Source organism: Myodes glareolus, chromosome 22 (genome assembly GCF_982192425.1).
Source record: "Myodes glareolus chromosome 22, mMyoGla1.1, whole genome shotgun sequence".
NCBI lineage: Eukaryota > Metazoa > Chordata > Mammalia > Rodentia > Cricetidae > Myodes > Myodes glareolus.
This window is the reverse complement of record NC_142047.1, coordinates 14,848,961-14,876,023: the sequence shown is the minus strand read 5'-3', so window position 1 is coordinate 14,876,023 and position 27,063 is coordinate 14,848,961. Positions and strand designations below refer to the sequence as shown.

At 36.4% G+C, this 27,063-nt stretch overlaps 1 protein-coding gene across 1 annotated transcript in view; it reads left to right on the top strand.

Annotated features, from left to right (window-relative positions):
* Itfg1 (integrin alpha FG-GAP repeat containing 1) overlaps window positions 1-27,017 on the top strand; it is a 129,677-nt gene extending 102,660 nt beyond the window's left edge. The window contains exons 12-18 of the mRNA XM_048434646.3: window positions 1,561-1,669; window positions 4,143-4,186; window positions 6,255-6,333; window positions 20,084-20,208; window positions 20,815-20,897; window positions 23,723-23,840; window positions 25,640-27,017. Of these exons, the coding sequence (XP_048290603.3) occupies window positions 1,561-1,669; window positions 4,143-4,186; window positions 6,255-6,333; window positions 20,084-20,208; window positions 20,815-20,897; window positions 23,723-23,840; window positions 25,640-25,699 (618 nt within the window). The 3' untranslated portion in view covers window positions 25,700-27,017. The remainder of the gene's footprint in view (window positions 1-1,560; window positions 1,670-4,142; window positions 4,187-6,254; window positions 6,334-20,083; window positions 20,209-20,814; window positions 20,898-23,722; window positions 23,841-25,639) is intronic.
* The last annotated feature ends 46 nt before the right edge of the window (window positions 27,018-27,063 follow it).

Below are 27,063 nucleotides of genomic sequence, written 5' to 3'. Positions count from 1 at the left end.
ATTTATATCTTCATTAACCTTTTATTTCGTTGTTCTGTTTCGCTTTGGGTTTAAGAGGCTTGTGTTCAAAGGTGAGTTATTGATACCCACATTTCCTTGCTTTCTCTGCTGCCAAATCGCATTTCATTTCATTTTTCATTAGCAGTTTCAAGCATAAAAGTAACTGGTAGAAATATTACAAGGAAAAAATATCAACAAAATTGCTTACAAATCAGTTTTTAACTTCTGTACATAAAAAACATAATAAATGAAATTTCAAATTATTTTTAAATATGGAATATAGAAATGCTACAAATGAATGAAATAATTCATATCCTTAATATAAAAGTAAGTATTCTGGCCCAGCCTGGTCTACAAGAGCTAGTTTCAGGACAGGCTCTAAAACTACAGCGAAACCGTGTCTTGAAAAACCAAAAAAAAAAAAAAAAGTAAGTATTCATAGACACTGGTGTGTCACCAAAATCTTTCTAGAAAAGTATAGTCAATTTATAGGAAAAAATATATTGCTGACATTTATAAAATGAAAAATGAGTAGCATCATGAGATGCAGCAGAGGGTCAACTTTAAATGGATATATGATTTTTCTTCAATAAAACGGATTGAATTTGTACTTGTTAGGGAGAGAAAATGTGGCGACAGTGCCACACGCACCACAGCAGGTAACTTGACCATATTTGCAGAGGATCTGACAATTCCTGCAAAGTAGTGAGCTATATCTACATTTAAAAAGCATGTGCTACAAATGTCTGGAAGCCTGACTTAGATCCCTAAACCTTCTGAGAAAAAGGAGACTCAGTTCCTGAAAGTTGTTCTTGACGTCCACATTACACTTCCCATCCCCCATTTCCCCACACATACACACACAGTAATGATTCTAAAAATGAAATTGTAGGGCTGAATGTGGTGACATGCACCTTTAATTCCAGTACTCTTGAAACAGAGTCTAAGGCCAACCTGATCTACAAACTTGGTTAGCCAGTTTCAAGCCAATCAAGGCTACATAGTGAATACTATCTTTAAAAAAATAAAATCACAGTGTATATACATGCAATCAGAAGAAAATAGACCAAAATGCTAACAGTTACTTCCCAGGACTGTTTTCTTTTTATTTCCTATTTAAATTGTGTACATACATTTTTAGTAAACTTAATTTAGACATCAACCTACTAAGGTTGTACAGATAACAAACTACCCGAAAAAAATTAACTTAAAAGGACAAAGGATTTCAGTCCACAATCACTACCTCCTGTCTCTTGACTGGTGCAACCCAGTACATCATGACAGGACCACATGGTGAACAAGGCCAGCTCACCTGTGGTGCCCTAACAGCAGAGAGAGAAAGCAAAAACTGAAGTCACAATACCCTTCAGGGACATCAGGAACATACCTATTCGTTGGCCTTACCTCCAAAAGTTCCCACCACCTCCAACAGGCCGCCAAGCAAGTCTTTAATATGTGAGCCTTGTAGTAACAATTACTCGAACTATAACACAAGTCACAGTGGTCTTTTTCTTTCACCTAGTAGTTTTTCTTACAATTTTTTGTTTTTGTTTTTCTCAGGGCATCTTGGACATTATAGTACTCAGTAAAGGGTACACCAAGAACGATGCTGCCATTCATACACTCAAAAATAACTTTGAAGCAGATGCTTATTTTGTAAAAGTCATTGGTGAGTATTTTAGATGTTACCAATCTTTTCCTCTCTCCTTCCCTTTTCTCTCTCTTCCCTTCTACTCATTTCCTGGTACAAGTGCACACTCCTGTGTAATGCATGTAAAACCCTCCAGATCAGGAAGTGAGCTGCAGCAGAACAACGTGCTAGCTATACATAGGCCCCATTCAGATAGACCAGCTGTCCCAACAATGACTCTCTTTCCCTTCTGGTTTAGTATTCTTCCCAGGATATGTTGAATTTTTCACATCTTTCCAGACTTCCTCAATCTAGGACACTTTTTCAGTCATTTTCTATTTTTATCTTCATTGGTTTTAAAGAACTTAAATTTTATATTGTTAGATAATCCTCACTATCTAACTCAAGTTACCTGTTTTTGGCAAAACTCCACAGCAGGGAATTGCAGAGCAGAGGTGCTGCACTTCCAGGTCATTGGACCAGGAGGCACATAGTGAACACTGCTCACCTGCTCACAGAGAAGAGCAGTTCAGTTTTTTTATATGTGTATGAGTGCTTTGCCTGCATGTACATATATGTACCATATGTGCACTTAGTGCCCTCAGAGATCAGAAGAGGGGATTGAATCACCTTGAACTGGAGTTACAGAATTGCGAGCAACTTCCTGGTGTTAGGAATAGAGAACCCTTGTCCTCTGTGAGAACAGTGCTCCTAACCACTGAGCTGTCTCTCCAGCCCTGAGATGATCAGTTTTTGTTTGTTAATTTATTTACTTTAATGTGTATTGGTGTTTTGCCTGCATGTATGTCTGTGTGAGGATGCCATGGCCTCTGGAAGTGGAATTACAGACAGTTGTGAGCGGCCATGTAGGTGCTGGGACTTGAACTCAAGTCACCTGGAAGAGCAGCTAGTGCTCTAAACTTCAAAGCCACCTTTCCAGCCCCATGATGGCCAGTTTTATCTCTCCTATAGCCACTGTTTTTCTCTTCCCTGTTCCTACAGACAGAGTTCTGGCATTGCTTGTATCCTTTTTATATCAAACTTTTACCTGCTACCAATAGTCTATTGATCACTCCTGCCTCAGCTTTTGTCAAATAATGATTCTGCTTTTCATCATTTTTTCTATATTATCTTTTTTTATATTTATTGATTGTATTGTATTTTTTGTTTTTGTTTTTTTGTTTATGGCTGCCTGATTGTGTGTATCTCTACCACATGCATGCAGGAACCCTTGTAGATCAGAAGGAGGGTATCAGAGTCCCTGGAACTGAAGTTACAGTTTTAAGTCACCATATGGGTTCTAGAACCCAAACCTGGGTCCTCTGCAAAACCTCTTCACTGCTGAGCTCTCTCCACACCCCCATCCTTCTACATTCATAGGCTGGCATTCAAATTTTCATTTTGTACAGCCCTTGACGTGTACCTTGAATCACACACATTTCTCCATGTATGTAAAACCCAGGCTCTCAATACTTAGTGTACATGTTAGTGGTTTGTCATTTCTTACAGGTTCCTTTTGGACACACATAGGAAAATGGAAGTCAGGCTTTACATACATGTACATCTAATCATATGTCTGATTAAGCTATGGATTTCTGCCACTGCTTCCATTTTTAATTCAACACAGTACTTCCAAGTTGTTTGCAGTCTTTCCTCGTGCATCCTCTGTAGCAATGAACGTTTTCCCTCTCATTTCCCTGTGCTAGTTCTCCTCTGTAGCCAGTTCCTCCAGGTACCGGTTAAAGGCCTTGTGTACTTTATTATGTATATTGCTGTATTATCTGGAAAGAGTTTAAATACTGCTATATATTTTAATTTGGTTTTCACGTGTTCATTTTTAGTACGTGGAAATAAACATTTCACTGCAGTTCACTGAACTCAGTTATTGATTCTAGGAAGGTATTTTTTAAAATAGTTTTTTGAGAAAATTTTTCTTTATAGACAGCCATTTGTAAAGAGGAACAATTTTCTTCCCCTCTCTAATCTCTTTTGCCTTTATGTCTTTATTGTGCTAGCTAGAAGGAATAAGAATGGACATCCTTGCCTTCTTTCCCTCATAAGTATCACATTTCACCACTAGACTCATTAGCTGTACAAGGACTTCTCCTTGTGTCATAGTGAAAAGGTTCACTTCCTTCCTCATTGACTGGGAGTTTTATCAGGAATTAGTGTTGGAAGATAGCTATTTTTTAATACTACTAGAGTTAATCTCTGACCACCACACATACACTGTGCCCCATATACATTTATACCCCCACACATGAACATACACAACGATGTAAATTTTTAAATTAAGTTTTAAAGACACGTATATAAAATGAACAGATTTTAAGTTTTTAAAAATAATTTTGAAGGACATAGGTATGAAGTGAAATTTGATTTGCTCAGAAATTGAACTGGTTCCTATCTGTGGTCCTGAGTCAGCGAATGTATTAATAGACCTTGGGGAGGCATTAGATCTTATTTTTAAGCTTATAACATTAGTAATAGGCTTTTCTCTATCTTTCCACAGTTCTTAGTGGTCTATGTTCTAATGACTGTCCTCGAAAGATAACAGTAAGTAAATTTAATTCTTTTCTTAAAAAGAGATCATACAATTTATTCGTTAGCTCCGAAGGATAAAAGACACAGGGACCAAACAGAAACCAGATGTGGTAGATATCAATCAGAACATACCAGTGATAAATTTTAGATCTAAAAGTGCTAAATATCTTAATTAAGTCTAAGACTGTTATCTTCAAAGAACAATACAGTCTCTGATTATATTTTGACTTAGGATACACATGTCTTAAATAGAAAAACAGAAAAGTTGAAAATAAAGCCGTGCAGAAGGGCATACCACACAGTCATCAACCAGGATGAGGGGATAGCTCCATTAATATCAGAGCAGACAGTGTGGCAAGCAGCTTAACTGGAAGCAGAGAAGGTATGCCAGTTACTAACTTACTATCTGCCAGCTCCAAACCCACTGCATTCTGATACTGGAACTGAAATTTGTAGGTTTCAGTTCAACAATCCCAGCTGGCTGAAAATTACCTCTTTTCATACAGGGTGAGAGAAACTGTGCAAGGCTGGAAGAGGGAGATGGGCCTTTTCCTTCTGTTCCCACTAGCAGTCAGTGCCTCTGCGTGTAAGGGGCCAGACAGCATTGTCCTCTGTAGGGCTGACTCTCACAGTGCAATAGAGGATACATGTCCTCTTTGCAAACATCACCACAGCCCTACCACTCTTCTGGTTTCAGGGCAAGTAAACGCCACATTATAGACAATAATTAGCACATCCAGCTTTTACAGGGGTCTGCACTCAGCTCTTAAGGCTTGCAAGGCTTTAACCCGCTGAGCAGTTTCCCCAGCCTCAAAAAATGCTAACCACCACTTTAATTAGATAGAAACACTGAGCCTCAGAGAAGTTAAATTTTCCCAAGTAAAATTTACAATGCATGGAGATTGTTCAGACAGCCTCAACTGAGGCAGAGGGTGAGGGCCTCTCAACCCCTACACTGCAGATATTGCACTCAGACGTGTGGCACAGCGCACTTTAGCTGAGAAGAGTTGCTAAGTAGAATCCAGCTGTGAACTAGCAGCAGAATCCAGGAAGTAAATATGTTAGTCTTGACATGCAGGCCTAAATGAAGCAGGAATGCATGATGATGACCCTAGCAAAGACACCTAGTAATAGGAGATACAGAGCCTGAGCCAGCTCTCTTTTGTAACCAGACTGGTATCTAGCATAATTGTCATCAGAGAAGCTTCACCCAGAGACTGATAGGAGCAGATACAGAGACTCACAGCAAATCATTAGGCAGAACTCTAGAAATCCTGGAAAAGAGAGAAATGAAGGATTGCAGGAGCCAGAAGACACCACAAGAAAACAGTGCACAGAATCAACTAATCGGGATTCATAGAGGCTCACAGAGACTGAAGCAGCAATCAGGGAGCCTGCACGGATCTGACCTATGCCCTCTGCATATGTTATGATTGTGTAACTTGGGTTCCTGTAGTACTACTACAGTGGGAGTGGTGAGTGGGAGTTGTCTCTGACTCTTTTCCCTGCTTTTGGAACCTTTTTCCTCCCACTGGGTTGCCTCATCCAGCCTTGATATGAGAGGATGTGCCTAGTTTTACTGCAACTTTATACCATGTTTGGTTGGTATACATGGGAGGCCTGCCCTTTACTGAAGAGAAAGAAGGAAGAGTGGATCTGGGGTGGGGGTGGGGGACTAGAAGGAGAGGAGGGAGGGGAAACTGCAGTTGGGATGTAATATTTGAGAGAAAAATAAAGAATTGATTTGTGACTGATGGTAGATTGCCTATGTTCTAATAGATGCCTATTGCCTGCCTCCCATACAGACATGGCATAAGTAGGCAGCACTAAAGTTAGACTCATTGGACTACTTAAAAAGAAGAAAACACGATAGTGGGGTGGCGTATTGGGGACTTTGGAGCTAGGAGGGGAGAAACAGGTTAGGTATGAAGATACAGTATATAAATGCATGCAAATTTCTAAGAATTAATAAATATTCTTCATTTTTAGTTTTTGGCTTTTTTATCTATATAATAAATTTTCCTGAAATTCAAATCATTTACTTACTTTCTAAGACTCACTGTTTCCTTTCTCACTGCAGCCCTTTGGAGTGAATCAGCCCGGACCTTATATCATGTATACAACAGTTGATGCAAATGGATATCTGAAAAACGGCTCAGGTAAGAGCATGTGAATGGCTACAACTTGTGCGGCATCTTCTTTCGGGGAGAGGCAAACGGCTGTCAAACTCATATGTCACAGCCCTGATGAAATTTTTTTATTATACTTTTCTGTGACATACATAAACAAATTTCAAGAGCTATTCAGGACAAAAATATCAACATTTATTTCTTCATTTTTTATTACTGTGATGAACCAAGTCCATTATCCTTATTTTTCAGCTGAAATAACAAAAAATGAGAGGTAACTTGAGTTATCTTAAAGATTGAATTGGTAGATCATATAAATTAGCTCATTTAAGAGAAGTGAAAGCTAGAAATCTGATTAATACTACAATCTAAACTAATCCTATATTTTCAAATGTGGAATAAAAGATCTAAAATTTAGAGAGATGTTTTTGATACAGTTTTATAAAAGCACAATTTACTGATACATTGCAAAAAATAGTATGGAGAAATTCAGTCAAAAAGGAAACAGACTGAAAGATGTCTGCATGTGACATACCTGAGATTCCTTCCAAATTCCAGTCAATCCAGCTACTTGCAGAAAATGACAGCCCAACTAGATAGTGATGGTTCATGCCTTTAATCCCAGCATTTGGGAGGCAGAGGCAGGCAGATCTCTCTGAGTTTGAGGCCAGCTTGGTCTACAAGAGCTAGTTCCAGGACTGGCTCCAAAGTTACACAGAGAAACCTCTTGAAACCCCCCTGCAAATAAAGAAAGAAAAGAATAAAGTCCCAACATTATATGATTTCTTGAGAATTATAGAATCTTCTCCTTGAAGAAGCATAAATAGGCATGCTATAATAACCAGAAAGAATGTGTTAGTGGCCAGTTTTGTAATTTATAATGGCCTTATGTAAATTAAGTATTTGTACTACAATGAGTTTATTTTGTAACTAATTATAAACATTTAAGAATTCATTGTGATGGGTGTGGTAGCACATGCCTTTAATCTCAGTATTCAGGAGTAGAGGCAGGCAGGGGGATCTCTGTGAGTTCCAGGCTGGTTTGATCTACATAGTGAGTTCCAAGATAGCCAGGGCCCTGTAGAGAAACCCTGTCTCCAAAAAAAAAAGGAAAAGAAGAAAAGATGGAAGGAAGGAAGGAAGAAAGAAAAGAGAAAGAGAAAAAAAAAGAATTCATTGTATTTCTGCTTAAGCATATAAGCATTTTATAAACAAAAATATTCTAAAAAAATATAGAAAATTCTGATTAGACTATCACAAGTCAAATAATCTGATGTATCACTATAAGAAAGAAGTAATTTAGGTTTTAATTCCTGTACATATTATATTTTTATTGTCTGTTAATTCTTTCTTAACATGCAAATAACTTCACTGCTAAGTGAGATGTTCTGAGACTCATTTATTTCATAATGCTGGTGAACTCAGGCAAATTAGCACACTCAAAATCCAAAACTTACCTCCACTCGTGAATTATTAGTGAAACTCATATCTACACATTAGCAACTTAAGTTTACTTATATTTCAAAACCTACTTATTTCACACCATCAAAAAGGTGATTGTCTCAGGACTGTGTTGTTAATTTAAAAATGAGAAAATCTCTTATCACAGCTATACACCAATATCTTATCCCACTGTATTATCCCACTTTTTTTCTTAAAATTATATGCCATATATATACACACACCTATTTGCAAGCAGTTCTGATTTCTTCTGCACTTTTGTTATGGATGTACAGCAGCTATGCTGGTCAGCTGTCTGCTGTGTTTGCTGCTTCACTACATTAAAGCAGTGCGACAGGAAACATCTGTTGGGAGCACGGGGAAAAGCACATATAACAATGGACTAGACACAGAAGAGAAACTAAGGACATAAGAATGTAGTGTCCAGTCGGTAGAGGGGTACTAGCAGGTTTGTACTGTTACAGGTACAGTATGTGAGTACAATTTGAGGCTGCTACCCAATTTTCAAAATGAAAGATAGACACTAACAGCTAGAAACACTGCCATAATGAGAGAATTCTTGGTGGTGCTGCCCAGAAGGTCAGTATAGCTCAAATCAGGACTTTCTTCTTTGTATATTTTCATTGTGAATAATACTGTGTTACAGTAAAGATATTCTCATATAAGGATAAATGTACATTGAGTAGACCCTATTGTACTCCCCGCCACTCTCACCATATAGTGATTCCTCTAGAGAAGATTGCTCCTGCTTTCATGATCTATATAATACAACAGTGTATAAAATCAAAGCACAAAACAAGAGAAAATATGAGATATTTGTCTTTCTCAGATAGGCTTCATCATGTAATATGATTATCTCTACTTGTTTCCACTTGACTATAAACAACTCTATGGCTGGAAGAAAATCTGTTATGTATAAAAACATATTTTCTTTATCCATTACCTCTGTCGTTGGGCATTTGGGTTGATTCCCTGATTTAACTCTTGTGAACAGATATGTAATAAACATATGCAGTAAAGATCTCTCTGTATTGAATTCTTTGGATAAATAAATACACAGGAGTGCTAGACCTGGGCAGTACGGCAGTTCTAGTTTTAGTGTTTTGAGGACCCTCTTGCTGGTTTCCATACTGGCTGGACTAGCTACATCCACTAGCAGACTAAGTGTTCGCTTGTCCACATCCTCAACAGAGCATCTCTTATCTCCTCTTCAGTTAAAGTTTCTTTTGTGAAATTGGCTGTTGTTCCAGTGAGATTGCCTTTATATGTTACTTGTTTCTCTTGAAGCTTTGTTTTGTATGTTCAGTGTTTTGGCTGTGATGAGGTGAGGTTTTTCTCTGGTGGTATTTGTTTGGTATTCTAAATTCTTCCTGTAGCTGGATGGACACCTCTTTCCTTAGGTGTTGGAAATCTGCTATTATTTTATTGAAAAAAATGGTTTCTCCCATCAAATTATAACAAGGCCTAGAGGGTAGAATGACCATAACTTGAAAATGTTTTCCATGCCATTAGCATGAAATTCTTTCTATACCTGTAATATAGGTTTGATGTTTGATAGTTTCCCATAGATCTTGAATGTTCTAGTCATAGTTTATCTTTTCCATTATATAAATGTTCAACCCTTCTACCTTGAGATTCTTGCCTGCTTTGTGGTTCAGGTCTTGACTTTCCTGTCTCCATAATGCCTGTTGTACTCCTGAGCAGTTCTTGTAAAGACATCACAGATGTTGATCCCATTAGTGGGATCACAGCATTTCACAGACAACGTCATAATGGCAGGTCATACCACTGGTCTAGTTATGAATATTGTACCCACCCCTGGGAAGTCTTTCAAGATGACAGCAGTGCCACTTAGAGCCTTTGTTGCCACACAGACTCTAGCTTCAACCAGTTTTTCACCTTGCATTGTGTGCAGAGCTAACTCAGAGTTTCTCCTCCATAGTCTAAGGGCAGGGGTAGCTCCCCAGACACATCAGTTCCTCCAGGATGAACACCAGCTTTTTAATTGTTCTGCTTTGTAAGGTTTCCTATTTTACTTTACTATTAAACTAGATTTAGGGACATTACTCACCTTCCTATGGCTGTTGTCCAACTTTCCCCAGTGTACGCCCTGAAGATTCTAGTAGATTATGCCTGGTTATTATCTGCCATTTTTCAAAATAACCCTTTAGACTAATTGCTCGTAAAATATTTACAGTCAATATATTGCCTAATGCTGAAAGAACAACTGTCACATGGCAGCTTTGGGAATAGGAGGTGAGAATAGGGTTTTTATTCTGCAGTCTCTGCTAGGAATGTGTTATTATATACTCTGCTGAAGTAATTCCTCTACTACATAAGTATGTTCAGTATGAAAGATCTAATAACATCTGACATCACTCAGTAGCACTGCTGCTGTGTTCCTTCTTGTTGTAGTTCAGGATTTGGCTATTGTCAGTATACCATGTGAAGTAACTGTAGGCTGCAGTAAAGGTTGAAACTCACAGACATGATGACATAGAGAACTGCCTAAAGCATAGGAAGCCCTCAGCACAAGTAGCATGAGATTATTATTATAACATTAAAGAGATTATTCTTTAATGTAGTTTACCATAAGTAATACAATATAAAGAATCATTTCCTTTAAACTGAGCTTTAAAATGAAATAGGATAGGGTAATATGTGTATAAAATAACAATCATCCATCACCTTTATTTATTTTTAATCTTTATCTTAAGTTTATTAGAAACATAGTATTACAGTTAAATGAGGTATTCAACTAAATTTTAAAACATAAAATAAAAGGAAGTTTCTAATTGAATTGCATTGTTTATCACATGACTAGTGGGCATCTGAGATTTTAATCTGGCTCTACACTGAAGCAGATTCTATATTTTACTTCCTTATGCATTGTGTGCTACAAACTTGACAGCAAACATATAGATCAATGCAAACAACAGAATCAGAGGCAAAAAACTCCTTACCATCCATATTCATTTCTGTTCTCTTTATGTGTGTTATACCTGTCCAGCTTGATTTCTGCTCTTTCTAATCCATCTCCATGTCCCAGGCTCTTTTTCATTTTTCTAGTCTCAACCTTTTCTCCATCCCAATGCCTCAACACTTTTAAGTCTGGCAATAATCGCTAAACTCACTCCCTAAACTAGAAATAAACTCCATCGAGTTTCAATAGAACTTTACCTTTTACTTTTCTGTGATATCTGCCATAGGGTAGAGAGGGGCCCTATATCAACTAGTAATTCCCCATCCTAACCGCCCATGAGTCCTCATTGAGAATTGGCTCTAAATCTTGTCTTTTTGGTTCTTTCTATTCAAGGATACCCGAATATTTGTTGAATGCAGTTTTTAGACTTTTTAGTGGGACACAATACTCTCTGTGTTGAAAAAAAAGTGTATGTGATGGTTTGAATAAGAAGGCCCCCATAGGCTCATATGTTTGATGCTTAGTCACCAGGGAGTAGTACTACTTGAAAGGATTAGTAAGTGTGGCCTTGTTGGAGGAAATCTGTCACTGACCATTGGCTTGGAGATTTCAGAAGCCCAAGCCTGTGGGCTTTTTTTCACTGATGTCTGCAGATCCAGATGTTGAACTCTCAGCTCGCTCTCCATGTCTGCATACATGTTGCCATGCTTCCTGCCATGATGATATTAAAATAGATCTCTGAAACTGTAAGCCATTCTCAATTTAATGCTTTCCTCTGTGGGAACCAGGGTCATGGTATCTCTTCCCATCAGTAGCACACTGACAATGACAGTATATTAACACAGGGATGGGCACTAGGATTCACACAGCTCTAGTACCTACTGCTGCCTATGCTACTCTTTATGTTCACTAAGTAATGAGCATTGTTGTATAAACAATAAACACTTTGTAATTTTAGTTACATCCGAAACAAACATGAAGTGGGATAGATATTCATTACTATGAAGCAACTTATTTGTCTTTCACCTAAGCGGGTACTTCTAAAATAGTTAGAAGAGTAGACAGTACTGGGCTCTTACCTTGTTACTGTTAAAATAGAATTATGCCCCAACACTAGAAAGTTCAACTTTGTTTTCAGCTTAGAGAACTAGATAATTGAAATAAAAGTGATTGAATGAAACCTTTATACCTTGAATTAATTTTAAAATGTGTCACTCCTTCTCATAGCACTGATTTTCTCTCACTTGTGAGAATTCACAGACTCTAAGCAATTATAACTACTTTAAAATTAAGTATAAAGATGCATATAGGTATTCCTTCCAAAAAAAATCCTAAAGCATAGAGGTATTCAACAATAACAACAATAAAATATTTCAATAGGCATAGGCCTTGAATAGACACTTCCCCAAAGAAGACATCCAGATGGCCGAAAAGTACATGAAAAGATACTCAGCCTCATTTAATTATTAGGAAAATGTAAATAAAAAAATTTACTCCTGTCCAACAGAATAACTGCTGCCAATCAGAATTTGAGGTTGGGGAAATATTTCAGTAGGTAGGAGTGCTTGTTCTACAAGCGTGAGGATCTAAGTTCAAATCCCCAGCACCCACATAAAAACTGTAAAGGACCTGTAACCCCAGCATTGGGGGTTGGTGACCAGTAGATTGCAAGAACTAAATGACTGGCTAGCTTAGCCAAAATGGCAAGCTTTGGGTTCAATGAGAGACCTCATCTATAGGCAATAAGAGATCAATAACGGCCCGAGTGTCCAACTCTGGCTTCTGCATGTGCATGCACAGGCACGTACACCCCAGTATTCACATGTAAGTACTACACACACCACCATCACTACTCATGCCCTCCCACACACACATACACACAATAAGCTAACAGGTGTACACTAAGGTAAAGAAAAAATTACTGTGAAGCTTCTGTGGAAAACTGTGTTGGTGCCTCAGAACTGAACAGAATCACCATGTCTTAAAGCAAATCCTCTGCAGGAGATAACATGCAAAAAAAGCAGTTTTGCTGAGAGAGATTTGTGTAACCAAGGTGTCTTTATTGTTGTTCTTGTTTTTGTTTTTTGAGACAGGGTCAAAAGTATCATATATGAGTAGATAGACAAAATGAAGTATATACACATAAAGAAATAGTATCAGGTTTACAGGGAATGTTGACGCATGCTACAACATAAATGAACTTACAGAACATTGTATTAAGTAAAATAATACAGTCACAAAAAATCAATACTATATGATTGTGTTTATATGAGATTCCCTCATTGCAGAATCCGTATCTAAAAAGTACAACTTGTGATAGTAAGGAGAGAGGGTGGAAGTGCAATAATGAGTTGTAATTAGGAGCTCTGGAGACAACTAGTGATGGCTGTACAACTGTGTGGGGGTGCTTGGTCTCTGTAACTGCACGGGGAAAGATGGCTACGGTGGTAAATTTTACATCAGTGTATGTTATCACAACTTAAAGCTAAAACTAAAGATCCTCTAAAATGTGGTGGTTCCAAGGAAATGCTCTAAGGTCCTTTACGTTCAACTTCATCATTAGCCTTTTTATCTCGTCTTACCGTGTTCCTTTTTATTTTTTAGGTTACCATACAAAGTAATGAATTTCCTTGTAACATTATGATGCATATGTTAAACTTTTCTAACTTCTCCTTCTCTCCACTACTGTCCCTTATGGAAGATTTCCTTCCTTTCCTCACATAGTTCTTTCTTCTTTCATGCCAAATGTGTCTGATGACATTTTCTCTCCTCCACTTCAGATCTCTGCCTTCCCTCCCACCACACTCACTTAGATCTAGATTCCACACATTAGAACAAAGGTATGCAGTATCTGACTTCCTGGGTCTGACTTGTCTGATTTAAAGAGTGGTTTCTATTTTACCTAAAAATATCATGGTTTCATTTTTATTTATAGTAGCATAAAATTGCATCAATATATGCAACATTTTCTTCATCTACTCATCTGTTGATAGGATCTAGTCTGATTATGTTTCTTAGCTGTGCAGTACAGCAATGTAAATAGATGTGCAAGTATCTCTGTGATATGTTGAGTTGCCATCTCGTGTGTGTGTGTGTGTGTGTGTGTGTAACATCCCACAATGTTATAGATGGGCCATATGGCAGATCTATTTTCAGTATTTGAGGGGTTTTTTGTTGTTGTTGAAAATACTTTATAATGATTTCCATAGTGGCTACTCAAGTTTACATTCTCACCAGCAGTGAATAAGAGTTGCTCTTTTGCCAGGAAGTGGTGGCTCATGACTTTAATCCCAGCACTCGGGCGTCACAGGCAGATGAATCTCTGAGAGTTCAAGCCCAGCCTGGTCTACAGAGCAAGTTCCAGGACAGCCATGACTGTTTTCACAGATAAACCCTGTCTTGAAAAACAAACAAGAAAGAAAGAGTTACACTCTCACCAGGTCTCTCTCACAGTAGTAATTTGTTTTCTTTTTTTTCATTATTGTTAAATCTATACATACATATACGTGTGTATGTTTTATACACACACACACACACACACACACACACACACAAAACCTCTTGCGTTTCTCCCCTCCATGTTGACATGTCAGCTGATTTTTCCACTGTCCAGGTCTTGTTTGGGCTACTGTGTTGCTGAAATTTTATGGGTACAGCTTTCCTGACGTATATAGAAGACACAGTCTTACAGCAGATGTCTTATTTCTTGATAATAGCCATTTCTGACCAGAGTTAAGGTAGAATCTCAAAGTAGTTTTAATTCGCATTTCTATGATGGCTGAGAATGTTAGAACCTTCTTTGAGTTTCTATTGGCCATTTGTAATTCTATGAGAAGCTTATTCAGTTCATTAGCTCATTTATTAATTAGATGATTTTGGGTCTTAGTGTTTATTTATTTATTTTTACAGTTCTTTATAGATCCTCAACAGTATTTCCATGCTTGACATGAAGTTGAAAAAGCTTTTTTCCCCCTCATTCTGTAGCTGTCTCCTTTGCTGAGCAGAAGCTTTAGGTTGGTGTCACACCACTTTGCAATTCTTTGGATCGTTCCTATGCCCTATTTTCAGAAGACCCTGGCCTATGCCCATTAATCTTAAAAGGCTCTCTCCTTTCACTTTCAAGTCATACATCATGGGCTGTACTCAGCTGACCTGAAATTCACGGCAGTCCTCACGCCCCAGCCTCACTAGTGCTGTGATTACAGGCATGAGCTAACACATAGACCCAGCTCAGTGTATATTTCCATACCTTTTGGCTCTAGCTGTGTGAGTTTATTTCGATTCCCTTGGTCAACATGTCTGTTTTTGTGCCAGTTCACACTGGTTCTGTGGCTCTTGAATTTGAGATCAGGTAATCTGAGATATCTTTAGTACTGACTGTTCTTTCAGCTCAGGATGGCCTTGGCTGTTTTAAATCTTATCTACTTCTCTAGGAAATTTAGGGGTTTTATTCTAGTACTGTGAAGAATGCCATGGGGATTTTGATGGGCACTGTGATGAATCTGTATCATTTTTTTATAATATAGCCATTGTCGCAACACTAATTTTGACAATCCATGAGTCTTAGAGACATTTTCCTCTTCCTGTGCCTTTAATTTTTTTCAGTGTCTTAAAATTTTTCTTTGTAAAAGTCTTTTACATCCTTAGAATTATATCTAATTATTTTTTGAAAGCTGTCATGAACCTTGATTTCTTCCTCAGCAAGTTTATCATATATTCTAATATATGTTGCTTTTGTGTTCTGTAAACTTTCTGTATTTACAAGTCTAAGGGTCTTCTACTGGGGTCTTTAGGGTCTTTGAAGTACAAGATCATTTAACATCGGCAAAAAAATAAATTGACTACTGTTTGTAGCCCTCTTGTTTCTTTCTCTTGTTACATTACCCTAAGACTTCCAGCACTTTATTGAGTTAACAGTGAAAAGCAGGAATACTATCTTTCTGATTTTTAGATGAAATGGTCATTTTCCCATATAATTATAACTATAGATTTGTCATATGTAATTTTTATTATGTTGACACATGTTCCTTTTATTCCCTACATTCTTTAGAGGCTTTATTATGAAGGAATGTTAAGCATTGTCAAAGATCTTGTCAAAGATCTTTTCTGTATCCATTGAGCTGTCCTTGGGCTTTCTGTCCTTAAGTCTATTTATATGCTATAATGTACTTACTGGCTTGCATATGTTGAACCAATCTTAGGAAAGAAACCAGCTTGATCATGCTGTATGGTATTCTTAATGTAGTCTTAAATTAAGTTTGCCATAACTCACTGAGAATTTTCAGATCTATGTAAAGATAGACCCTTCCTTCCTTAAGTTGTGTTGGCTGGGTATTTTGTCACAGCAAATGCAGACCAAATACAGCCACCAAACAAATAACAGAAACAGCAAAAACAGCTTTAGGCTGGACGGCATGAAAAATCATTCTACATTTTAGTTGTCATGTTACCTAAAAAGTTAATTTTCAACAAAATTTACAGGTCATATAGATAAGTAGAAATGTATTATATATATACATACCAAAAAAGAAAATGTGTCTAAGGAGCCAGATATTGGAATTAGCAGATAGAGACTATAAATCAGCTACCTTTGTATTCGAAGTCTTAAAGGAAAATAAAGTTAAACTTACTAAGTAAAAAATATAGAGTCATTTTCTAATCAGGTAGAGGTAGGAAGGCAGCCCAGTAATAGTAACTTCCAGCATGTATGCGTCCTTCAGTTTAGGCCTTAGACCTACCAAAATCAAGTAGGAATCCTGTAGTTGGAAAGTACAGTATTTGAAGATATTAGTAGATGGCTCTGTAATGTTTGAGCTAGGAAAATAATCTGAACACTTGAATATATATGAGTTGAAGGTATCCTGTCTTACATTGTAGAAGAAAATAAAAGTGACAGTCTCAGAGACTTGTGGAGACACCATCAAACATACCAAGATATTGATAATAGAAGTATTAGGACGAAAAAAGGGGAAAGAAAAGCAAAAATAATGTGTAAGTCATTGCTAAAACCACCCAAATTTTATGACAAATGTTAATACACACATCTGAGAAGATCTGCAAACCCCAAATAGGATAAACCCAAAAACCCATATTCAGGCATATCAGTCTCGAGAAATATTCTTGAAAGCAACACAAAAAAGGTAACCTATCACATCATCTGTAGACAAGAAGGCAGTAGATAATACATTATACATGCTACAAGGGAAACTATCAGTCAAAGATGGGCAAAACTATCCTTCAAATATAAAGTACCCTAGATATGCTCAGATAAACCGAAACAGAATTAATCATACTAGCAGAACTCTTTATCACTTAATAGATCCCCTTTAAAACTGATATAGACAGCAATTTAAATCCATACAAATCATATCAATAGTTATACTGAAGCAAATTTTTATATGACCTTCCAATTAGATTTCTATTAATCTAAACTAGATTTTTTTTTCTATGCTATTAACTGAAATCACTGGAAGAACCACTGGGATAGTAACACTCAAAATACATTAAAAGAAAACACTGAGGTTCTGGAGAGATGGCTCAAATGATTAAAAGCACTTGTTCTTGCGGAGGGTCCAGGTTTAATTCCCAGCACCAGCACCCGCATGGCAGCTGCCGATGTTTGTAACTGCAGTGCTCAGATATCTGACACTCTCTTCTGACCTATCTGGGCACGGACATAAATTCTTTCATCAGGAATTATTTTTAAAGTAAATAAACGAAGCACTCAATCAAAAAAGAATCAAAAGATTGTATCAGAATTGATAACAAGATTGTCGTGTCTTTACAGAGAAGGAGATTCTCTAGACATTAAAGACAAAAACTGTTACTAGAAATGATGAAAAGGTGAGTCCGTGGTCTGGTGAGATGGTCAGTGAGTCAAGCCGACATCAATCCCCAGGACCCAAACAGTGGTAGGGGACAACTAACTTCTGCAGGAGGTCCTCTGAACACCACACATATGCCATGACAAGCATTTACATACATACACTAATAATAATAATAGTTTTTTAATGTGAGTCCATCAGAAGATGCAACAACTCAGTGTATGTATGCACATAACATCAGCGCTACAGAATTAATGAAGAATGGAAGTAAGGGATAGATAACTCAACGATAAATAACTGGAGCCAGACATAGTCACGTGTTATTCTTTTCTGTGGTCCCAACTCCAAACGCTAAAGTAGGAGAATCATGTGGGCCCTGAAGTTCAAATATAAGGTTAGCAACATATTGAGACACACTGATTGACAAATGATTGGTTGATTATTGATGATTAACTGGTGAGGACATCTCTTTCAAAATAGGTCACACAACTAAGCAGTTAATCACTTAAAGATGTGAATCCCTAAGAGAAGTGCATAGAACACTATACCTAGAATATGCATTGTTTTTAAGTACACATAGAACATTTTCTCATGTAGGCCATATACTATATCATGAAACAAAACTCAATAAATCTTAAAGACTGAAATCATAACAAGTGTGTTCTCTAACTATATACTAAAAATCAGTAAGAGGGAGCTTAAAATATAGCTAGCTCAGCTTTTAAGAGCACTTGATGCTTATGCAGAAGTCGAGGGTTTGGTTCCCAGCACCCATGTTAGGTGACTCACAACCTCCTGTTACTTCAGTTCCAGGGGATCCGAATTACCCTCTGGGCCTCTGAAAACATCTGCATGCATGTGGTGTACATATGTACATATTCATAAAATAAGTAAATTTTCTTTAAAATCAAGAACATTTTAGAAGTCTGTAAATATATGGAAATCAAACAACACACTCCAAAATAAATAATGGATTGGAAAAATTAGGTTAGAAAATACACTGAAGTAAATGTGAACAAAAAATACAACATATTAAAATCCATATAATGCAGCTAAAATCTTTCTTATAGGAAAATCTATTGATTCAAATGCCTACATTAAATAATAAGAACATACAAGAGCAGGGTTATAGTTCAGCTGAGAGAATAGTAGTTTGCCATGCATGGGGCCTGGGGATGATCCTCAGCAACTCTTAAGCCTATTTCACTGACCTAAAATTCTATAGAACTCTGGAGGTGGAAGCAGGAGGTGCATAAATTTGAGATAATCCTAGATACATAGGGAATTCTAGACAGCCTGGGCTAGTGATGTTGTGGAAATAACTGTCTGTGATGAGTATTGTAATATTTCACCTTGAGAAACTGGAAAACATAAAGCATCTAAGCCAAGCAGAAGACAGGAAATAAATGAAGTAGAGAATATAGAAAAACAGCAAACCAAAGGATACTTTAGAAGCATACTTAAAAACTAGCAAACCTTTTCTTATACTGGTCAGGAAAAAAGACAAAAATTCAGTTTGAAATAGATAACTACTAAGTTCACAACAATAAGAAGACATGCAAATGAACAGCAAGCACTTGAAAGAAGTTCAACATCATTTGTTAGTGGGAATACAAGTTCAACTCTGATTTCAGCGAAGCTGCTTCCCAGCCATCAATATGCTAATAATAAGTATTCACTAGGATATGGAAAATTTTGGATCTTCATACAGTTGCATGTATGTGTATGAAATAGGACAGGTACATTTTACCTTTACATACATATAAACTACATTTAATTGATACATCATGATTGTACATATTTATTGATACAATATAACATTTCAAAACATGTATATAATGAATTATGATTAGATTGGGGGTAACTGGCAAATCTAATACCTCAAACATTTATGATTGCTTCATGTTGGGAACCCAAGAGATTATCTCTGATGCCAATTGTGGAATAGGCAATTAATTATCCATATTCTTAGGTATATAATCTAGTAAATACAAAAATATATATGTTAATGTTCATAGCAGTATTAATGATAGCCAAAGGTGGAAATTACTTGTCTATTAATGAAATTAATTAATGAAACAAATGTAGTATGTATCATGCTATTTGACAGTTAATGAAGTACTGAAACATACTATAGCATGAACCCTGAGAACATGTCAAGTGAAAGGAGTCAGCTACAAAGGCCATATATTGTATGACTGTATTTATATGAAGTCTTCAAAATAGATGGCTTAGAGAGATTGCCCACAGCAGGAAGTGTAGCCTGGCTGACAAATAAGTGTACTGGCCGTGGGTATCGAGTTTTTCCCTAAAGATCCTAAAATACATTGTGCTCACTGAGGCAAACTCTTGGGATATTTCAGAACCATTTGCTATACTTTATAAGAAGATATTACTTATAGTATGGATATTTTATCTCAAAGCATATTTTTGTGAACCAATAATCATTAATATTAGTTAACTGAATGTTCATCTTACATTATACCTGAATTTAACATTTTAGGACTTCAAGACTTGATGAGTGCAGCATTTTCAAAGGTGTTTTTGTTTGTTTTTGTCTTCATAAATCTAGCTGGACAGCTCAGCCAGTCAGCACACTTAGCTCTCCAACTACCTTACAATGTACTTGGTTTAGGCCGAAGTGCCAACTTTCTAGACCATCTTTTTGTTGGTATTCCCCGTCCATCTGGAGAGAAGGCAAGTAAACATTTAGTCTATTGACAATCTGTTTTAATATTTACCATTTCAACATTTAAATTCAATAATTTGAATATAATTGAATTTGAATTCAGATACTTTATTGCCTTTAAATAATTTAAAAACTGATTCATAGTGACCTGTCTAAGTGTATCTGAGAGCATACCATGATTTGTTGTTAAATAGTTTTTCCATTTCTTCCCCCATTAAACTTTGTGACTTCTTATCCTTTTTACCTGCTGTTTCTTCTTAATATTTACCACTTACAGCATAAGTAATATCTGTTAACATAAAAGTAGCATTATTACAATTATACACAATTTATATTTCCTGACTTGAATTTTATCTCCAGTCAGCATTTACACATGGCACTTTGAATAATGCCTGCTGAAACTGTCCAATAAGTATCTGTTAAGGGAATGAATTCATAACACACAAATATAATCCTCTATACTTAGGATTTCAAATTTTCAAAATACTTGAGGGTTTAGGTCTTTGTTTGTTTGGTAGCTTGATTGGTTAGTTGATTGGTTTCTTTTTCATATTAACTAATAATTGCTTTTTATATGTGTCTTAGCTATTAACTGTTATTAAATTCTCTTTCAGTCTATAAGAAAACAAGAGTGGACAGCAATTATTCCAAATTCCCAGCTGATTGTCATCCCATATCCTCACAATGTCCCTCGAAGGTAATATCCTTTCTTGCTTGAACTCAATTTGGTAGCTATCCAGTGGCATGTTTTTATAAACTATCATATTTATATCTGTTTCCCTGAGTGCCCAATGCCTCATTTATTTAGTCAATTTCAAATTATTAAACACACCTACCCTGTTGTTTCATAAGAAATAAATTCATTCCTGTTAGGGCAAAAGGCAACTTAACTAGTAATTTATAAATATTATACATGTTTAATTTTCACTAGTTGTAAATACCAATTTTATTTATTTATTTGTTTGGTGTGTGTGTGTGTTTTACAGTGCTAGGAGTTGAACCCATTGCCTTGTGCATACCAAGCAAGCATTCTACTCTTAGCTCCGGTATTTATTAAAATTTAGATGGGTATATGAAGTGGTATGCTAGAACCAGTGCATGTCATCTCATGAGTTCAGTGTGTCCATCTCTTTCTATCTTTATTCAGTAAAGTCATATTAAAGTCTGTTACTGTGATAGAATTTACCCCATGAAAACTAATACGTGTCATAAAGCAGATTTACACACCCTGCTAGACAGCTGACTTGTCAGGACAGCACTGCATGTATAAGATAACACTAATAAAAGTAGCTGTTTGCCTGCTTCAGAGCTGGAGTGGACTTAGGTTTGGTTTTGTTGTTGTGATAAAGTTTCACCGTGTTGCCTAGGCTTATCTGAAACTCGGGGCTCCAGCAACCCACATCAGCCTCCTGAGGAACTGAAACTACCATGCTTGGTCCTGGTGCCTGGTTTTGGTGTTTGTTTGTTTGTTTGGGGGGTTGTTTGTTTGGGGGGTTGTTTGTTTGTTTTGTTTTGTTTTCATTTTGTTCTGGTTTTTTAAAATGATCCAGTGTTGTTTATTTGTGGTATCTTTCTCTACATGAAGTTGACAAGAAACTATAAAATGTGTATGAGGAGCAGGAAAACTATAGAAATGTAGTAATAATAGAGTACACTGTAATGACTTATTTATGTTTATTGCCATGGACATAGATCAGTATGTGACAGGGAGGGGAAAAAACAAGCAAAATGGAGAAATATATATTGTTATTTTAAAAGAAGATATCTGTACATACATGGTCATATATGCATATCTCTGACAGAGTATACAAGAAATCTCCTGAGTGGACAACTGAAGATTAACCTTTTGTTTCTCTTCTAGCAAAAATTACAAATATCTTGATCTTTGGGGAAAAGATCTATTTAAAAAAAAATAGAACTAAAAAAATTCAAGAAGGGAAAAAAAACAACCATTTTCGACCTAAAGAGATGACCCAGTAATAAAGAGTGGTTGCTGCTCTTGCATAAGACCTGAGTTGAGTTCCCAGCATCCACATCAGGTGGCTCACAACCACACGGAACTCCAGCTCCAGGAGATCTGAGTCCCTCTTCCATAGCCACACATCCATGCATAGATACATGCACACAAAATAAACAGAAATTATTTTTAAATGTTTTATTAAAACTGGTTTTTTTCTGAATGTAATAGTTCACACCTGAAACCCCAGTACCAAGAACCTGAGACAGGATAGATAACCTCAAGGATACATTGGGATATATATACATACATACATACATACATACATACATACATACATACATACATACCCTGTCTCAAAAAAATACACAAGTTTTATTTTCTATTGTAAGGTACTCAACGATACTTGTTTTTCTTAAGGCTTATACTTATGAATTTCTGAAAAATCCTGTCACAGCTTTCTTCCATAATCAGAACATTTTTCATGTTTCTCTTGCTCTTTCCAAAGAAATGTCCTTTTCAAATTTATGTACATAATAAAAACCCTAATTGATTTTTGTTTGAGGTGTATTCTGAGATTTACTGACTAAAGACTAACTTATGGATCAATACATTTTAATTATGTCAAAATACATCAATAGCTACTTGCTGTTCATTAGAATGATCTTGCCCTTATTAATCTTTTAAAATGAGAACACAGTCATTTCCAGTTTCCAGGGAGGACAAGAATCTCTGTGTGCATAACTGCCAACAGAGTTAGTAATAAGACCCCAAATTTAGGTTTTGCAGTATTTACAGGTTTAAATATTAACATTAAACATACAGGTTTATGTTTAGTGTTTTAAGAGAAAAGACCTAATTATGTTTATGCTGATGTCATTGTCTATATATTGACATTCATGGAGAGGCTAAGTGCCTTTGCTAGTCTCAACATAAAAGTTACTGTAATAATTTTAAAATGTCCAACATAACACAGAAATGAAGCAAGTTTTACACAGCCATCAATAAACACTGACTCAGACATAAGATTGTTTTACTTGTACTTCATGTGTGGGCAGGGGCATCAGAAACTAAGGTGCTATAGGCATAGTGAAATCACGTGACTTACAGAGCCATTAGAGTTAAAAATTTCAAATTCAACACATCAAAATGTTCTTTTTAAAAGACATCTTTAGTTGTCTAAAGTACTATTGGTAAGTTTACTTAATAATTCTGAAGATGAAACTCAAAAATACATGAATATTATATATCTCATCAACACTTCTACTTCAGGGAGATTGGAAATAAATCAGTTATAAAGTGTTGGCCCTGCACACATGAAACCCTGGATTTAATCCCCAAAACCATACATGAAAAAGAAAATTCTTGTTCAGTTCTAAGAAAATGATGAACACTTTAGGATCATCAATATTCTTCAAATTATCAAAATTTAATTGCTTTTGTTAGATGAGTGAGCGATTTTACCAATGAAGTTTCATTAATTAATAAGATTCTTTGCTTCCTGATCTCAATTTAATTGTGTTATTATGTTAAAATTTATAATTTTAATTATTCTGTTTTTACAGCTGGAGTGCCAAATTGTATCTTACACCAAGTAACATTGTCCTACTGACTGCAGTAGCCCTCATTGGTGTCTGCATTTTCATCTTGGCAATAATTGCCATTTTACATTGGCAGGAAAAGGTTTGTTGTTTTTCCGTGTAACTTTGGTTAGTTTACTATGGTACAATGTTTCTCTTCAGAACTGAAGAGCTGGGCTATATAACTCCATGATCGAGGGAATAGGCTCAGTTTCCTAGCAGCACATAAAGAAAGAAGAAAGTAATACCAGGTACTCAGCCATGGATGCCAGCAATGTCCTCCAAAAAGGCTTCTGTCACAAAGGAGATGGTTTTTCTTTTTCCTTTGGACTGCCATGTCTACCAGAATCATGTTTTACTAACTAAAATTACTATTGTATCTCGTTGCTCTTGTAACTTATGAAAAAGGGAACATGTTGATTATTCTGATAAATATTTATAGATTTGTCACTCTGAAGAAAAATCACTCATGTATGAGAAATAATAACCCAAAATTATATATTCAGTTAAATTTAAGATTGTAGACTGACACTGTACTTTGTCTAAAAGCAACATAACCCAAAGCACTATTTATTTTTTTACCTGTGAGAGGAAACTAAGTCCCTTATTTTATCAGGGTCTGACTGTGGGGTAGGTGTGGGGTCACAACAGCTCTGGTGCAGTAGCTGAAGCTGGCTGCTTAGCCCTGTGCCCACTGTATCACCTGGGACTCTGGGCCTTCTATTTCTTTAGCCAGTTTTTCACCTCTCCCAGCTGCTGCTATTTTCCATCCTCCCAATGCACCTTTCCTACACATCTTCCAAAAGCCCTCTTCTTTCTACACTTTCCAGCCTGTTTCCCCTAAAAATTCAACTATTATATCTCAAAATGTTTTCTTTTCATCGCTGTCTCTCAAAGTTTCTGGCTCCATTTCTAGCAGTAACAATGATCTATCTCTACCAGGATCACTCACCCCAAAGCCAATATTCTAAACTTCCTCTCTCCCCTCTCTGACTCATCTTCAGCGTTAGTCAGCTGCCTTCCTGAGGACCTCTGTAGCTGCCCCCACGTCTGCTTCCTTGAGCCTTCCTCAGCTCCAGGCTGGTCTCTCCGACTCCAGCTTCTCCCCTTTCCCCCTTTCTGCAGCACTAGACCCGACACTCATCACTCTGTCACTCACCCTGTTGCTCACTTCAGGTAACGTCCCACTGTCTAAGATACATACGTGTTCCTTACCCAGGCCCTCACACGCCTGTGTCACTCCACAATATTCCCAGCTAGCTTGTGTGTTCCGTTTCCTTTCCTGTGTTCCACCTCCTACACTCACCAGGCTTCCTCATGCTAAACTCCAGCTTGAAATGAATGCCCCTTCCCATTTCCATAAACAGTATTTTCAAAGCTTGCCCTTTCCTCACTCAAACCCAAAATAATACAACTAGGGTCAATCTGAGGCATGGTAGGTTTGGTTTTCATCCTTTCTAGGCTTTAAATGCTTAAAGAACAAAATACAAAACTTTTTCTCTTTAAATCCTCCTATCTTACTAGGAGAAGATGGTCAATTAAGATCTGCTAAATCAATAAGCTAACTAAAACATAATAATCATCTAATATAATTAGCTTAGACTGACTTGTTAACAGTGGTGTTAGCAGTGACTTTGTTCTAGCATCTAATGTTTACTCTTGCTTTCAAGTCGAGAGTAAGTAATGATAATGTAAACATTTCTTCTTGATTTTTAAATTCAAGTAATATATCCTTAATTATATAATAGCTACTAGATCTATACAAATATTTTATAATATTGCTGAATTATGAAAATCATACCTGTTATGTTCTAAATTTCTTTGATATTTTAAAAAAGTATGTTTTAGAAATGAATCTTAATGTTTTCTGAGCACTTAAATTACTCTACAATTCTCTTCCAGAAAGCAGACGACAGAGAAAAACGACAGGAAGCCCATCGGTTTCATTTTGACGCTATGTGACTTTGCTTTAAGGACACATAATGGAACTCACTTGATTAGTGAAATACTACATTTTGACTCATAGTAAAAAATAATGGATTTGAGATATTTATAAATTATGCCATCTTGTCAATTTTGAAAAATACTAAAATAAATATGGCCTGGATATCTCATAAAGTCTTTTTTAAGCACTTTCTATGTAATAATTGGGGTTCTTTATTCAGTAGTACTGAACATTTCCATTCCTTTGTGGGATATGTTGCATGGACTCTTGTGTGTTTGCACTTATAATCTTACTAGAATAATGAAGGTGGAAAGACATGTAAATAATAATATTAAATGAGCTGGGGCAGAGGCACTGTTCCACCTGAATTGATCTTGCTTCTTATCTTAAAAAATGCAAACTATACTTTCATAAATATATGGCAGATAAAGTTATTAAACTAACATTTATCACAGATCAGAGCTCTCATGAATGGCACAGAATGAGACTAATTAGCCTGGCTTTGGATCACAGTAGGACAGACTGCCTCAGACACCTGGCTCTACAACTTAACAGTTACTTGAATTTGGCGATTGCTTAGCCTCTCTGGAAGCCTCAGTGTTGTTTATATGGTGAGGTTAACTGGCCTGCTCACTTGCGTTATCATGAACAGTAAATTGTATGATGAACATGATGTGCATAGCTCAGAGCCTAACTGTACAGTAAGTGTTCCTCAAGCAGCAGCTGTCATTATTGCTGTGTAGGGGATTTTATTTGACTACTATAGATAATTATCAAAATATAGAGAATTGATAGTTATCTTAAACATAAGGACATATTCTTGGGAAACTTAAATTCTTGGTGGTACATATCTTATAGAAAAATTATTTGTTCAAATAATTGTTCTCCATGAGTAAATGTATCATTAAAATTGTTATTTGAATGCTAATCCTTGTACAATAATGAGAAGCATTTGATCTCCTGAAAGAAAGCTGATAACAGGCGGAATCCAGAAGTTCACGTGCACCAGGACATTTCTATCCTCGGGGCTTAGAAAGTCTGTCTCATATCTATGCAGGCCCCAGAGTTTATATTGTGAACTTCACATTGCCAAAGTTTACTTTAAAATTATTTAAATCTAGAGGTCAGGAGAGAGGTTATAAAATTATTATCACAGCTAACAGTGTTCTGACAGTGTTCAAGACATGCTATGGCTGTAAAATATAAAAATTTCTCTGAGAAAATTTTGTTCATGTTATTTTCTTCATTACAGTTCACTGAAGGGTGGGTGTTTATTTTTCTTTCTATCTAAGCATGTTAATATGTCTTCTAATAAATACTCCTTACTGAATGAAAGCACTGTGGTGAGCATTTGAATGATTTTTTGGCACTTTAGAGGACA